The sequence below is a fragment of the Saccopteryx leptura genome, chromosome 3 (genome assembly GCF_036850995.1).
Source record: "Saccopteryx leptura isolate mSacLep1 chromosome 3, mSacLep1_pri_phased_curated, whole genome shotgun sequence".
NCBI classification, from domain to species: Eukaryota; Metazoa; Chordata; class Mammalia; order Chiroptera; family Emballonuridae; genus Saccopteryx; species Saccopteryx leptura.
In genome coordinates this window covers 140,408,832-140,423,734 of record NC_089505.1, presented here as the reverse complement: position 1 = coordinate 140,423,734, position 14,903 = coordinate 140,408,832, and the positions used below count along the sequence as shown (strand labels likewise).

The window sequence follows — 14,903 nt, the reverse complement described above, 5'->3', positions numbered from 1 at the left end:
AAAAAAAATCATAGTCATCCAATAGACTAACTAACATCCTTTCCTGTTTACTCACCTGGAATATGGCATACATGATACATGTTAGGGGCCTATTGTGTGAATATCCAGCCACATTGAAGATATTAAGGCCCCATTTGTTCAGGTCTTCCAACTCCTGTAATTAAAATTAGAGGAATTTAGGGAAAAGGATAGGATTTCTTTTTCTTTCTTTTTTGTTTTTAGCATACCTCATTTTTTTTTTACTTACTTTTTGAACAATGGCTAGTTAAGTCATTTGAGTGTCTATTTAGAATGTTCTAGTTACACAAAAATGTTAACATAGAATGGCCTAGGAGGTTGAGCATTCTCTTCATTCTAGTTACAAATTTCTGTATATTTCATTTATAAGTTTAGTTGCTGAACTATATTTGCCTCATCAGTCCTCAGCTAATGTTGTGCTCAGAGGTAGCTGAAAATGATTAGAGCTAGAAAACCATTTCGGGGATATTCCTCTGTTCTTTGGTTATTATCACTAAGGGCCAGGTCAGAGAGACTCAGCTGCTAAATGTGCATTAATCAACCCTAATTTAATGCCAGTCACGTACTATATCCTATATGGTTCCTAAGCCACAGAGAAACCTGGAAGAAACATCCTTCAGTCCTATGTTGTAGGATTATTCTAAGGCTATCTGATTAAAGGAACAATTTATTCCATTCTTAATTATTGTTTAGAGTGAGGGATCTAGATACTCCTTTAGCCCAATGTGTAATCAACCTTACTCTAATGATATCTTTCAGAAGGCCACATGGAATGTCCTTTTGCTCACAGTCAGCTCATTTCATTTTCACGAGGCTGGAAGACCTCAGCAGTTCCCTGCGTAGCCTCCTAAAGCATGTGTGAACTCTTTCTGTGCCTTCTTCCACTACCGGGGTTTGGGCTCAAGGGTCAGTGCCATCAGTTTCTCTCATTTCTTCTCCAGCTCTGCCCATTGGCCCTTGGCAGACCGTCCCTAAAATGTTCTCTGGGGTAATTCAATCCTGCCCACTGGCTTCCCCTTGGATCCCTCCAGTGTGCCTTCAGTATGATTCTCAATCATGAGAAACTATCAATTTACAAATCCAAGTTAGGATAAAAAAAAAACAACCCTTTGATATAGAAAAAGGGTCTTTAATTAGGCACCAATCAATAGACAAGAAGGCCATACCATCCTCCTTATCATGCAATTTAATAATTAAGCAAAGGCGACCACTACCATTTTCTAGCAGGTAGGTTGAGGCACCTGCCTGCTATGAAGTAGGAAGCTACATGCACACACCCCCCAGGGCACACTTACCTTGGCCAGATGATCTTCATTTTCTGTGTTGACTCCAAAGCGTGAGATGCTTGTATTGTTTAAGCTTGAACTATGCATCAGTTTCTTCACTCCGCTTATCTGTGTCATGAGCTGTTGTTTTTTCTTTTTCTCTCTATCTTTCTGGGTGGGAGATGGGATCTCAACATCATTCTGCTTGTCTGCAACAAAGATATTTGTTTTTCAGACCACGACTGTCAATGAGAACCCACTGCAATATGCAAAACAACTTCTAAGCATTCTCAATGGATTTGCATCTTATCAAGAACGGTCATGCATGATCTCACTTGATCTTCAGGACAATCCTGTGAGGCAGATGAGAAAAATACTTTGCTCTGTTTTGTTCCTAAGTGAACTGAGGCCCAGAGGAGCTAAATAAGTTGTCTAAGAAGAGGCAAAGGTAGGATTCCATCCCTGAATTTCTCTCTGCCGTCTAATTTAGGAGAATCACACTTGTACATTTCCAAGGTGAAGCATCAATATTGGTTTTTTTGTTTTTTTTTCTTCTGAAGTTGGAAACGGGGAGGCAGTCAGACAGACTCCCACATGCACCCGACCAGGATCTACCCGGCATGCCCACCAGGGGGTGATGCTCTGCCCATTTGGGGCGTTGCCCTGTTGCAACCAGAGCCATTCTCACGCCTAAGGCAGAGGCCACAGAGCCATCCTCAGCGCCTGGGCCAACTTTGCTCCAATGGAGCCTTGGCTGCGGGAGGGGAAGAGAGAGACAGAGAGGAAGGAGAGGGGGAGGGGTGGAGAAGCAGATGGGCGCTTCTTCTGTGTGCCCTGGCCGGGAATCGAACCCAGGACTCCTGCACGCCAGGCTGATGCTCTACCACTGAGCCAATCGGCCAAGGCCAATATTGGTTTTTTAAAGTTAATAACTTATATGTTTGTATAATAGAAAATTTTCATGCAGCCAAGACCAGGTGCCTAAAAACAGGCTTTATATCCTGCTCATATTTTTATATGTGCATTAATTTTTAAATTTAAAAAACTACTTAACTTTAGCTGTCTATAACTTAGAATTTCAGTTTAGGTAAGCAGAATATATGTCAGACTGTAAACTTCAAATAATTACTTTAAAGCCTTGGGTTATTACCATTTGAGGTTTAGAGGAAGACTATAATTTCAGTTTTATTTCATGTCTTGTATCTATTAATTCTATTATTAATAGTAATAAACAGTGTCTCTCATTTGTAACAGGCATTACATTTATTAAAACATGTATGCTTACTAAATATTTATGATCATCACATTTAATCTTTTAAAAAATTCTGCTACCAGGTAATAGTAGAACTAGAATTACTGGGGGGAAAAGCATGTCTATCCGCTCATAGAAGCACTTTTCTCTAGATCATGCTACTAAAAGTATCAGCAATCAAATATTCTTCATTTCGCAGAGGGATATATCCTGAGTGCTTCTGAAAAATGCATTCACTCGCTCAGGCCACAGGAATGCCTGGGAGTGCACTGAGGCAATAATTTATTAAATAGCTTAAAAGCTACTGCATTAAACTAAATGACGCTCTGTGGCTGAAAGAGTTAATGTAGCTTTCAAAAGTTCTGACATTTATCTCTGCTTGTTACAGTGAAAATTAGTACAAATACAACTTTTCCATTTGAAGATGGCATGTGTCCAGTTGGCATTCTGTGATCTACACTATTTGCTTTCGACTCTTGCAGATGATGGCATAGTCACATGTTCTTCTCAGTGACCTCTGCCTGCGCACAGGGCCCTAGGGACAACTCGTCAAAGCAAAGCAAGCACAGGAAGACAGGAGCAGCCATCATGTACACCTCAACACCTGGCTGTAGGGCTGGAGTGAGGATACTTCTCTCTCCTCAGCATCTCAGTATCTCTGTTGCCCACAAGCTCCTAGACTCATCAGCCATACTGTGACTTTTGCTTAGGGAGGAAATTTAGTGGTCATTTCAATGAGTTTAGGGGTTTCCAACCTGGTTCAGAATCAGAACCACTCAGGGAACTTTCAAAAACTACAGACGTATGAGCCCCACCCAGCCCTACTGAATCAGTGCTTTTTAAAAGCTTCCCAAGTGACTCTGATGGTCAGAGCCAGGTTTGGGAACCAGTAATATTACCACACTCTCACTTTTCAGATGAAGTCAGCAACTTGCTCAAGCTCAAAGGGCAATTTGTTCAACAGATATTTATTTTGCAATTACTGTGTTCCAGATACAGTGATTTCATAGCATAGAACCCAGGCCTTGAGGTTCCTATAAAAAATTTTTTTTTCTAGTCTCACAATCTCTGGCATTAAAGATGATATATTACATTGTTTTTGAAATTACTTTTCTCCCTTCCACTTCACGCCTAATATTGACTACTTATGCTAAAATGAAAGGTCACAATAGCCCATGACTTTCCCACCCAGCGTTCTTCACCCTTCTTCATGTCTAGTTGAAAAAGCTGTTGGATTCTCTTGTGTCTCTAGTCAGTGGGACTCGCAGCTTTTTCCCTTTGTTTAATTAAAGATCCCCTGCAGCAGCGAGTAATTGAGCAGAACCACTACTGTGTCTAAGGCTGGAGCATTACAATAAAGAAGAAAGCCAATGTTCACACAGTGCCAATTTGACATTAATGGGTGTTTCCCTACGCAGGCACTGGAACAATTAATAGGTTTCCCCTATTCTAAATTTCCTCTGTTAAATGCTTTTCCCTGTTCTGAGTTTCCTCTGTTAAATGCTTAGCCAGCATAATGTGGAAATAACCTGAAACCCAGACTCAAAGAATCACAATAAACCTTCAGTGAATTTACATTTACAGAATGGTCAGATGACAGTAGGAAAACAGTGGACCCACAGAAAACCACCACCACCACCAACAACAACAAAAAAAACAGATGTAAAAAAAAAAGTCATGTCAAAATTCAGCTAATGGCATAATTTGAGGTGCTTTACTTGCTAAATGATAGCATTTGAGCGTTCTAAGTTCCCAAGTTCTTTTCCTTGTACCTTGAAAATTCTGTTTTGGCTTTTGAGACAGTAAGGAGAGGATATAAAAGGAGAGTTGTTTTTTTCTTCTGTTTATAACAATATTAACTAGATTGTAATACCACAGCTAAGCACCTTGCTTTATCTATGCTTCCTCCCTGCAGGTCCTGCTTTACTTCTCATACCACCACCTGAAGTCCATTTTCATATAATACCATCCGGAAGGGCCTGAATGGTAAATAGTCCCTTGCCCGCCTTTTGGATTATCTGGACACCGTCCTTTTTGCTGGAAATGTAACACAAATTTCACAGACCCCTGGCATAAGGGATTCCCTCTTTCTGATGAAACATTTTAACATTCAATGACTCTTATTGAGATACTGCTCTTCCAATTTAACTTAAATTGTTAAGGTCTTCTCATTCTGTGCTCACTGAGATGGCTGCTATCCTCTAATAAGACCTTTCTAGGTATATTAATGGAAACTGTTAAACATTTAATTTTTATGTCCAACAATCCTGATTCCTAAAGACTTTTCTCCAAAAGAATAGGAATATTACTTAAATACGTTTAAATGTGATTTTCTTCCATATGTTCTAAGTTCCTACCAGCCTTCTTTCCTAGTTAAAGAAGTGGCAGGATATTTAGATGTAGGACTCAAGAGAGCCAAGTCTTAGTTCCGACTCAGAAACATATTAGCCACATAATCTTGTTTGAGTTACTTTGCCGTTTTGTAGGTCTCAGTTTTCTCTCTTGCAAAATGAGGAAACTGAATTACGAGGCCATTAAAGTTCGTTGTGGTTCTGACAGTCCATGAAGAAGGCTTCATTCATGGCCCTCCAGGAGTATTCACAATGCTCACAAGAAAGGACTAAGAGTTCCATATCCGGCATTTGCAGTTTGGAAACAAGCTTTGTTTGTTTGTTTGATTGATTGATTGCTTTTTAAGACTGTCAAAATGAAAGTCTACAGTCTATTACAGAGAGTTCAGTTTGCCAGGTATGTTAAGCAAAACTAATAAATGCCATCTATATCAGTCACAGAATGTTAGAATTGGAGGGGATCTGGGATATCGTCTATTCCAACGTTCCCATTTTACAGATGAGGCAACTGATGCATCTTGTGGTTATATGATGGGGTTTCTATCTTCCTATATTTTCCTAAGAATATTTAATATTTTAATCTGTCTGTCTAGTCTGTTAGATCAGGTCCACTGTGTGCACGCACACATGCTCACACACACCACCCTCCCCACGCTCAGTCTGCAAAGACTGAGGTCCTAACAACCTTCCTCAACAGGGTGCTCTTGATAATTTAATTTTTGCAATGATAAGAAGCCAAATAATTGGTCTTCCTCAAGAGATGTGCCTAAATAGCAATGAAATGTTCAATAGAGAGTTGACATTTGCCTGTTCTTGAGAAACAAAGTGTTGAGACTGAGAATTCATCTTTATTATCTTATCAGCTTTTGCACTTGATAGCCTTGGACAACAAAAAGATGTGAATTAGCATTCTACAATACACTTGTCCCTGGCAGGTGGGTAGTGAAAGAAATGACAGTGAGGAGGACTGCTTAGGTGCAGTATTAAGGGCTCAGGAACATTATGAAGCTTTACTCTGGTCACGAGTATCTCTTCTAAGACAGAAGAGCCCTGGTATTTTAAAATGCAATATTCCTGAAAACAAAAAGGAATTCTTGCACTTAATGATTTTATTCTTCTCTCCCACAGTCCCTGACCTGTAAAATGTCCCTAAAACAGTCTCCAGCTTATGAAAAATAATTGGGTGCTACACAGAAAGGACTACGTCTGAAACGAACAGGGGAAGATGTCTTCCTTCAAAGGAGAAATGGGGAAATAACGGAGAATAAAAAGGATCAGTATATAATGCTTCCTGTTCAATTAGATTCTAGCTACCTCTTGGAGCTCAGATGTGTGAAAAATTTTTCTCCTTTGTTCTTTCACAAAGGCCTAACACAACTGCAGCTGGAGAAGACCAGGTGTTACAGACACCCACACACTGGAAACATCTGGGAAAGCACTTGTTAGTCCTCAGGTTCCTCAGGTGCCCATTGGCTGCGGAGTAATTCCCTGAGCTTTGCACTAGGCCAGTCTAAAACTGACCTGCTGATAGCAGGAACTGTTTTGGTGTTAGACAAACAGGATTGATTTTTAAAATAAAAGCAGAAGAGGTACATGTTTCTATAAGGCCTCAAGGCAGATGCACATTGATTTAACGATATGTAGCTCTGTCAAAAAGAAGGAAGGTATATTCAGCTCTAAGAACAGGTCATTTCCCTGGAAAGTAGAGTTCTGGGTACAGGCATAATTCAGGGGTAATTGAAAGTCCACAGAATCAGAATCTAAATGCCATCCATTCACTTTGAAATTAAGATTTACAGATTCCACTAAATAATTCTACTAAATTATTCATTAAAGAAAAATATAGCCCAAATAAATTCATTATACAATAGGATGGCTTTACTTATGAGGTCGGAAACCCCTACTAATCAAACAGGATGCACGAAGTAGTTAAGGAATCACTGGTGGAAACCCTTTTTGTGTCATGTGTTAAATATTAGCAATGTGACTACAGAGCAGAATAGATAAAGCCTCAGATTGGGAAGATAACAATGCTGCTTTCAGGGAGCTAAATCTTTCAGTTACAAAGATTCTTTCTCCTCTATCTCCAATTGTTTTTTAAGAAATAGCAAAACAGTAGTCAAATTACTTCCAAAGCTTATCCTCATGGGCCAAATTACCATAGTTATTCACCAACCACATCTCTTAAAAAACACCTAAGAGGAAGTCTGCTCATAGCCCAGATATTGAAAGAATTTAAAGAATACCACCTCCCAGGAACCAATGGAGTCATCCTGAGAGTTCGGGGGATTGAAACCACCATTCCCAGCTCTTGGCAGAGATGAAAATAGGTGGGTAGATAAGGCTGACCTGAGGTCCTTAAAAATACACTTAGATGATAATAACTTCTGTATTTGATGGATATTTTTATTTTTTCTACATCTTCCTGCTCCTTTTTACCCCTTTAAGTATGGCTTTAGTTCTTATTTTAAATGGATTTGTTTTTCTATGACTTTACCTCATTTAAAACTCACATAGGGATGTTCCTGCTGGTTTGTAGGGATTAATACTGAAAAACTATCAGTTATGAGAGAGGTTTCCCAGTTAATATCTTACCTAAGAAAGTATTTGAAATGTATTCAGACACCTGGTTCCCCGATCGGCTCATTTCTGAGAGGTGTGTCAGCTCCCGGTTCAACATCCTTTTGAACTGTGTTTAAAGAACAAAAATGTATTAATCACCCCCAAAATAACAAATTATCACTTTACATGTTTGCAAATTTGCTATCTAAGAACCAAGAGAGATTCGATGAGCTGATACCATTAGATAAATGATGCTGTTTCCACGAAATACCATGCCCCCTTAATAGTGAATTATTCCAATGTCATGTTAAGAAAGGTTTTCTTAAGATTTCTTAGAATTTGAATTTGATTTCTTTTGAAGATGCAAACACAGGAAAAGGAATCTTAACAGAGGTCTACATAATTTCACTTGAAAATCTAAGAACATTTAAAAATATATTTATTGGTAATAAACTCTAAAACTATAATTTGAGTTAATAACCTACACAGTGAGAAGAAATTATACGTGAAAAGATTTAGGGGAAACAAAGGAGTAAAAAAACATCCTTTAAAAAAAAAAAAGAGTTGCATAAAAGTTGTTGTCTTTTAATCTTATTAAGCAAAAGAAAAAGGTTGTCTTTTAATCTTATTAAAAGACAGCACGGTCTAATTTAATACAGTGTAATAATATAACATGCCCTTATTTCATAATAAGCAGCCTCACTGGACTAAGTGACAACACAGATTAAATCATTACAGATTTTTTTCTACTTCATAAGAAAGATACAGATATAAATGTTTCAAATTCTATCAAAGATACACAACAGAATCAAATGAACCCACCTTGATGTAACCCCAAGATACAGATAACAAATAGTTTGCCTCAGGCATTTTGGAATGCTCTCCTTGCCACAATCCACAGATCCCTTTGAAAGAATTCACAGTTCTGAGAGAGCAATCCTGAAAGGTTCAGGAAAGCCTTGCACATTCAGTGGCAAAATAATCAAAATTTAGGAAAGACAAAGCCTCCGAAACTTAAGGCATTTCCTAATCCAAGCAAAGTCCATCTTCACACTCCATTCTTGCAAGAAGCCTGTGCTCCTTGCTTCTTTTCTGGCAGAAAGAGGAATAAAATCAGGAATTGCAGAAGGAGTAAGAGCCTGTCCAAATGGATCCAGCTGGCTGGTGTGCAGCACTTATGAATTATGAATAGTCCTAGTGGCTGAAGGGATTTCCACCCTAGCTTAGTCCTGTTCAGCTGAACTCTGAAAGGAAGGAGCAGATCTTCTTTGCTGAGGGGTTGCCAGACTGGGAAACACAGCCATCTTTTAAAATGGAGAAGATTAAAATGGAGGAAGCTCCATGAATATTAAGTAAATCTGAAGTCAGTACCCTCCCCCATTTCAACTAGGTGCTCTTAACCCTCTCTCCTCTGCAGAGACCAGCCTTCTGCAGACGCAGCCACTGTGCAGAGCTCAGCCACTCCAATGGTTTCAAAGTGATGGTGCGTTTGACTAATTTGCTTTCTGAACGTTCAAAAATACAATACAATAAAAAAAGGTTAAGACTGTGGATGTTTTCAGACGAGGCTTTCAGCGTATAAAAAATAGTTTTAAAAACTTTTTTTTTTGGAGGATTTTTTTGCTCACCATCACTGTGCCAATGCATGTAGCCTTTTACAATGACACGAATGGGAAAGAATTATTTTATTTTGAAACCACTTCATATGCAGAAGGCACTTTTCTGCACACCATCAGTTCATTAATATACATACTAGATGACGTTCAACAAATTAAACATATTTAACCTTTTGATCTAGTATCTAGAATGTGTTCAGAAATAAAAGATATTGCTTGCTGCATGAATAGTGAATTATTTAGGGTTCTGAACAACTATGCTTTTTTGGTAATTTAGTGTTACATCTTCTAACCCATGTTGGAAATATTTAGGAGTTAAATTTATTTTCATTTTATTTTAGCAGGCCAGGGCATGTTGAGAAAGTCATTCCTTTCCTCAGGTGCTTCCCCACCCCCTCCTTGTCCGTGTGAGAGAACAGGCAAGCGGGATGTCTAAGGCTAGCAGTGCCCTACAGTAGTGGGATTCCCTGCCCCGGGCCAACCACTCCCTGCCTTCTCTCTTCTCTCGGTTACCTCACCCCTGACTCCCAGCAGTTCAAGTACAGCATGTTAAAGGAGTAGCAAAGCACCATGGCAACAGCTCCCCCCACCCCCACACAGACAATTGACTCTCTTTCCTGTGAGGCATTCCCCTTTCAAATGAGCATCCTGCGCTGGCAATGGCTTCACCGCACACATCTCAGCGCCCTTTATGCCACTGTCTGTGCCCCGGGGACTGGGCATTTTGAGGTAAAGCAACGCAAGTCAGTACTGCTGCCTGCTGACTTGCTGCACTGCATACTGTTCTCAAAGGGGCACAGTCACCCCTTCTGGGTGACCCTGTTGTGTACGTGTGTTTTCCCATGATACAATATGTATGTTACAGTAACCAGGGATCTCTGAATCAATCCCCTCAACTACTGCTGAACCTTTTTGTCATTTTGAATTCCAGGTGAATCGAGTAAGTTCTAAGTTATTTGGTTTTTAAGACATAACTGCTCAGTCTTGTGTGTGTGTGTGTGTGTGTGTGTGTGAGAGAGAGAGAGAGAGAGAGAGAGAGAGAGGGAAAGAGGAACAGATAGGGACAGACAAGAAGGGAGAGAGATAAGAAGCATCAATTCTTCGTTGCGGTACCTTAGTTATTCATTGATTGCATTCTCATCTGTGCTTTGACCAGGGAGCTACAGCAGACCGAGTGACCTCTTGCTCAAGCCAATGACCTTGGGCTCAAGCTGGTGAACCTTGCTCAAACCAGATGAGCCCACACTCAAGCTGGCGACCTCGAGATTTCAAACCTGGGTCCTCCGTGTCCCAGTCCTACACTCTGTGCACCACTGCCTGGTCAGGCATAACTGTTCAGTCTTAATGGCATCTCATTTTTAGTTCTCTAAGGACAGGCACTTACACTAAAGGCTTAGAAGCTGGAAAAGACAGGTTACTGTGCTCTGATTGATCAGCTGAATTTTGGCAAAGAAGCAAGCTTTACTTGGAACATTGCAAAAATATCTCATAAAAAGCATATAGAGACAGATGATTTTTTTTAACTAAGTCTCTGCACTAAGACTTAGCCAAATGTAACATTCGAATAATCATCTTTATTTTGGTTCCTTTGGTCTCTCAGAAATATTTAGGAAGATTTTGGAGTTAATCAGGTTTATATTATTTAAATTAAATAATTTTATCATGTATTTGTTAAATATTTATTGAAGCATTGAAGATATAGCAGTGAAAACAAAACCTTTTCATACTTTTAATCAACTTACATCATAGCAGAAATAGTAAGATATATTAGAGCATGTAAACCCCCGAGAGTTAAGAGTCTGGGGAGAGTTGGGAAAGTTCTTTATTAGCTGTATTGGTCCTTGAGCTCAGAATATAGGAGCAAGCAGAAATTCAATTATAAACAACTGGGGAAGGAAAGACTTTTCTCCTTTCTTCCTATCGCCTCCCATTGTCATAGGACCTTGTTGGCATACATTATAAATTGGTCCCAATGTGAGAGCAGGGAAGTGGCTCTCAGTTACAGGGCTGAGAATAAACCAAACTTCTCACCTTTCCAGCCTAGCCTACAGAAGGGGCCAGTACTCACGTAAGTAGTTAACAGATGAATACCATCTCCCTACAACTCCTGCCTAAAATAGTACTGTGAGCCTTCGCTAGAGGCATGGAAATGCTACCAAAAAACAAAGTCATCTTAAGGTAACTGTAAAACTCACATAATGAAATACGCAAATGGTGGTCACTCAGTGTCAGAAACCAATGGAGTTCTTTAAATGTTGCTTAGCAACAGCGGTTGGTTTTCCTCCTCTGTAAGGGAGGGCCCAACCACACTGACTAAGGCAATCACTGCTCTCTTCAGAAAGCATTTATGAAGGGCCCACTTATGTTGTGCTCTGTACACACTAAGGAAGGCAGACACAGCCTTCAAAGAGCAAACAGGGGGGACCTTTTACGTTCTAGCAATGTGGAGTCCAATTAGTATGATTAGTACTGGCTTGTGAGAAGACACATCAAGGAATGGAATTGATCTGAACTGTGTTTGAGGTTAAGGCTGAGGAGACAGTCGGGGAGCTCAGCTCAGTGGGGTTTTCAGTGTCTGACTCCCAGATAGGAGCTGTTTCTGCTGAGCCAGAGTCAGCAGTGATGTGCCAGACGAATCTAACCTCTCATTCTCAGTTCTCAATAACAGTCCGGCGAAGTCCCTTCACCCCTCCTATACAAAATGAGAGTGACATGATTTTAGGATCTCAGCCTCTCAGCCTGAACCTGTCCTGACTCTGACACATTGTGTGGCAGTCTCCTATAGTCTGCACATATTATTTACCAGCAACCAATATTTCCCAGAAAACAAAACCCTTTCAACACTACGGAAAAAAACAAGCAAAATTAGACATGCTTTAGCCCATGAGAATGAGTTGCCAACAAAGGAAGAAAAGTATTTATCATCCTTCCAGAGTTTTATATTTCAAGAGTCTTGTTGGAGTCTCCCTGCCCTCTTATCAAGTTGGGTATTCAGTCCAAAAAGAAAAGTAAAATAGGTCTGGAAGGAAATCATGTCTCAAGGAGTTACAAAACTGAGAAGGGACAGACATTATTACTTAATCAACTACTGTAGAGAAAGCCACACACACTATGTCAAAGATAAATGTGCCTGTACTACCTAACATATACAGATTCTGTTTTTAGTTAAGGATCTGCCTTCACAAGAAAACCTTGTTGGGGCCTACTTAGAAATAATGTCCCCAGAGGAAATGGCCGAAGCCCCTTTTCAACACAGACAAGCAAAGTTTGTGAATGAACCTTCAGTAACATCAATTCCTCTGATGCTTTCTTAAGCTTACATCTGACGCTAGATTCGCGAGCACTGTAGACACTGCAGTTTTGTTTTGTTTTTTGAAAAGAGAAAAAGATATTCCCTACATAAATGATTTAATATTGTTTGCCTAGACTGTATGTTATAAAAGCACATGAATTTTTTTTTAATAAGCTACCTTCAATAGTGGGAAGTTATTGAAAATACCTCAGTAGCAGAAGCTGAAACTCACACTTGATATGAACATTTTGTTTATGGGTTCAATTTTTCTTTAGCTTCAGTGCTACATACAAAGAGTATTTTTTTCTGAGGCAGATTCTTATGAAGTGATGGAATGCTTCATTATTTTCTATATTTCTCATCAGACAACTAGTCTGAGCTTTGTGCAAAGATCCACAAGCAAGCTAGGGGCTCTCTTGATAATGTTTCTTAGTTAAATTAATCACATAACAGGGGTGGACTAGAATGAGCTCAGAGATTCATTCTAGTCCTAAATTTTAATGTTTTTATGTTTTTAAGAGTAAGATAAATCCAGGAGAGTAATAACACAAGGGGCTACTATCCAGCACATGAAAAAGCTACCTTAAATGTAACCTGGGCTTGTCAGGGGATCACCTAGAAATCACTTAGGAGCAAATCTCAAGTGATCAAAAATATCCTTCTGCCTCTCAAAGACCAGATACAGCAAGTACTTTCCTGTCCTTGATAACCTCATGATGAAAGCGCTAGGTGAAAATTGTGTGCATTAAAAAGAACAAAGTTGCCAAAGAGAGGAAGACGTCTCAGTTGATACCCTTGTGGGTGACTGTCTCCACCGGAGCCCATCTGTGAGACAGGCGCCTTATTGTGTGAGATCTTCCTGTTTTTGCAGTATGAAACAACTGCCCAAGTCATTAAAGTCACAATGACTTTGTTCGGGGCTACATTTTGACTCATATTTTACACTTTGTTCGTCATAACCTAATAAGAATTCCCGGGTATCAGGAAAGTGGAGGGGGCCGAAAATTCCTCCTGAAATCACAGAATGCCAGTAGCGGTAGGCGGCAGTTGGAGCTGCAGCGGGAGGCACTGTTCAGTGAGAAATGAAAGTAAGGACAGCTTGTCTCCGTCTTGGTTCTGGCACTAACCAGACGTGTAATCTTGGGTCAGATGAACTGACTTTTGGGGTTCAGTAATTTTTAGCTGTGGGCTCAGTTTCTTTCATTATAAAATGGCTAATTTCTAAGATTTCTTCTGATGAAAAAACAAACAAACAAAAACTTGCTTCTTCCATACCCCTAAGCTTACATGGGAAGATATGAACGAGGACCCCCAAAAATGAAAGACTCTAATTCTTAAACACCTATACTTTTCTTTGCAAAATCTGATTTAAACAACCACTAAAATAAGAATATAATGTGCTTTCTCTAAAGCCCTTTATCAAACTCACAGTTTCCACAATTCTTAACATTTCAGATGATCTGACAGTGTGCATCTTATCTGTCTCCTTTTTGTCTTTCCCCATAAACTCTATTATCTGTTTGTAACTTGGTTTCTTTAATGAAATGTTTGTCATATTTGAGAGGCAAATAAAATCGAAAAGAGTTAGTTTGTAAGTAGATTAGCATCTACTTTACTAGAGACTCTAGTTCCATGATGAATCACCCTAACAAACAAGTTCTACTGTATTAATATCTGTAGCAAACCCCTAGTACCCCAGGAAATAAATACAGTTAGGTCATTCTAACTGTCTATGTGCCAAATAAGAAAGAAACTCATCTAACTATATTAGAATTGAGTGATTCTCTTAACTGCCCCATAATATGGTACTCCACAATAAATAAGCACATAATGAAAAACAAGCACAAACATCTCTACCATAATTCTGCAACAAAAGTTGCTATTTATGGTGATGCTACATAGAATAAATTCACTTGCTGGTTAGAGGACAAGTATTTACCCAAGTAACATTTTAAAAGTCAAAGTAGGGCTTGACCAGGCAGTGGCACAATGGATAGAGCGTCAGACTGGGATGCAGAGGACCAGGTTCAAAACTCGAGGTCGCCAGCTTGAGAGCAGGCTCATCTGGTTTAAGCAAAGCTCACCAGCTTGAGCCCAAGGATGCTGGCTTGAGGAAGGGGTCACTCGGTTTGCTGTAGTCCCCTAGTCAAGGCACATATGAGAAAGCAATCAATGAACTAAGGTGCCGCAACAAAGAATGGATGCTTCTCATCTTTCTCCCTTCCTGTCTGTCTGTTTCTATCTGTCCCTCTCTCTGTCTCTGTCACAAAAAAAAAAAAAAAAAAAAAAAAAGGTCAAAGTAGGGAAAAACTGTAGTACTTTCATATAGAGGATTGAAATAAAATATCAAAAGAATTTAAATACAACTTAGAATACAACTGCTGTACAACTTGAGACTAGCTCTTGAACAACCCTCAAGATTATTAGTTTTTTCTTCCTATCTATCCGTTTGCTGCCATTCATTTGTCTTGGAATTTCTGAAAACTAAGAGGAAATATGGCACACATTATTGGGACACTAAAAATTGATCTTGCCTAGCCTCAAAGT

General features: G+C 39.4%; 1 protein-coding gene across 7 annotated transcripts in view; it reads right to left on the bottom strand.

Moving 5' to 3' along the window:
* Positions 1-14,903, bottom strand: part of PDE4B (phosphodiesterase 4B) — a 523,623-nt gene that overhangs the window by 11,034 nt on the left and 497,686 nt on the right. For 6 of the 7 annotated variants that reach the window (XM_066376496.1, XM_066376497.1, XM_066376499.1 and 3 more), the window contains 3 exons: positions 7,482-7,575; positions 1,314-1,492; positions 56-154 (listed from right to left, as the gene is read on the bottom strand). In XM_066376496.1, the coding sequence (XP_066232593.1) occupies positions 56-154; positions 1,314-1,492; positions 7,482-7,575 (372 nt within the window). Of the gene's footprint in view, positions 1-55; positions 155-1,313; positions 1,493-7,481; positions 7,576-8,270; positions 8,721-14,903 lie in introns of those variants that run through there. The other variant, XM_066376503.1, reaches the window with a different exon arrangement.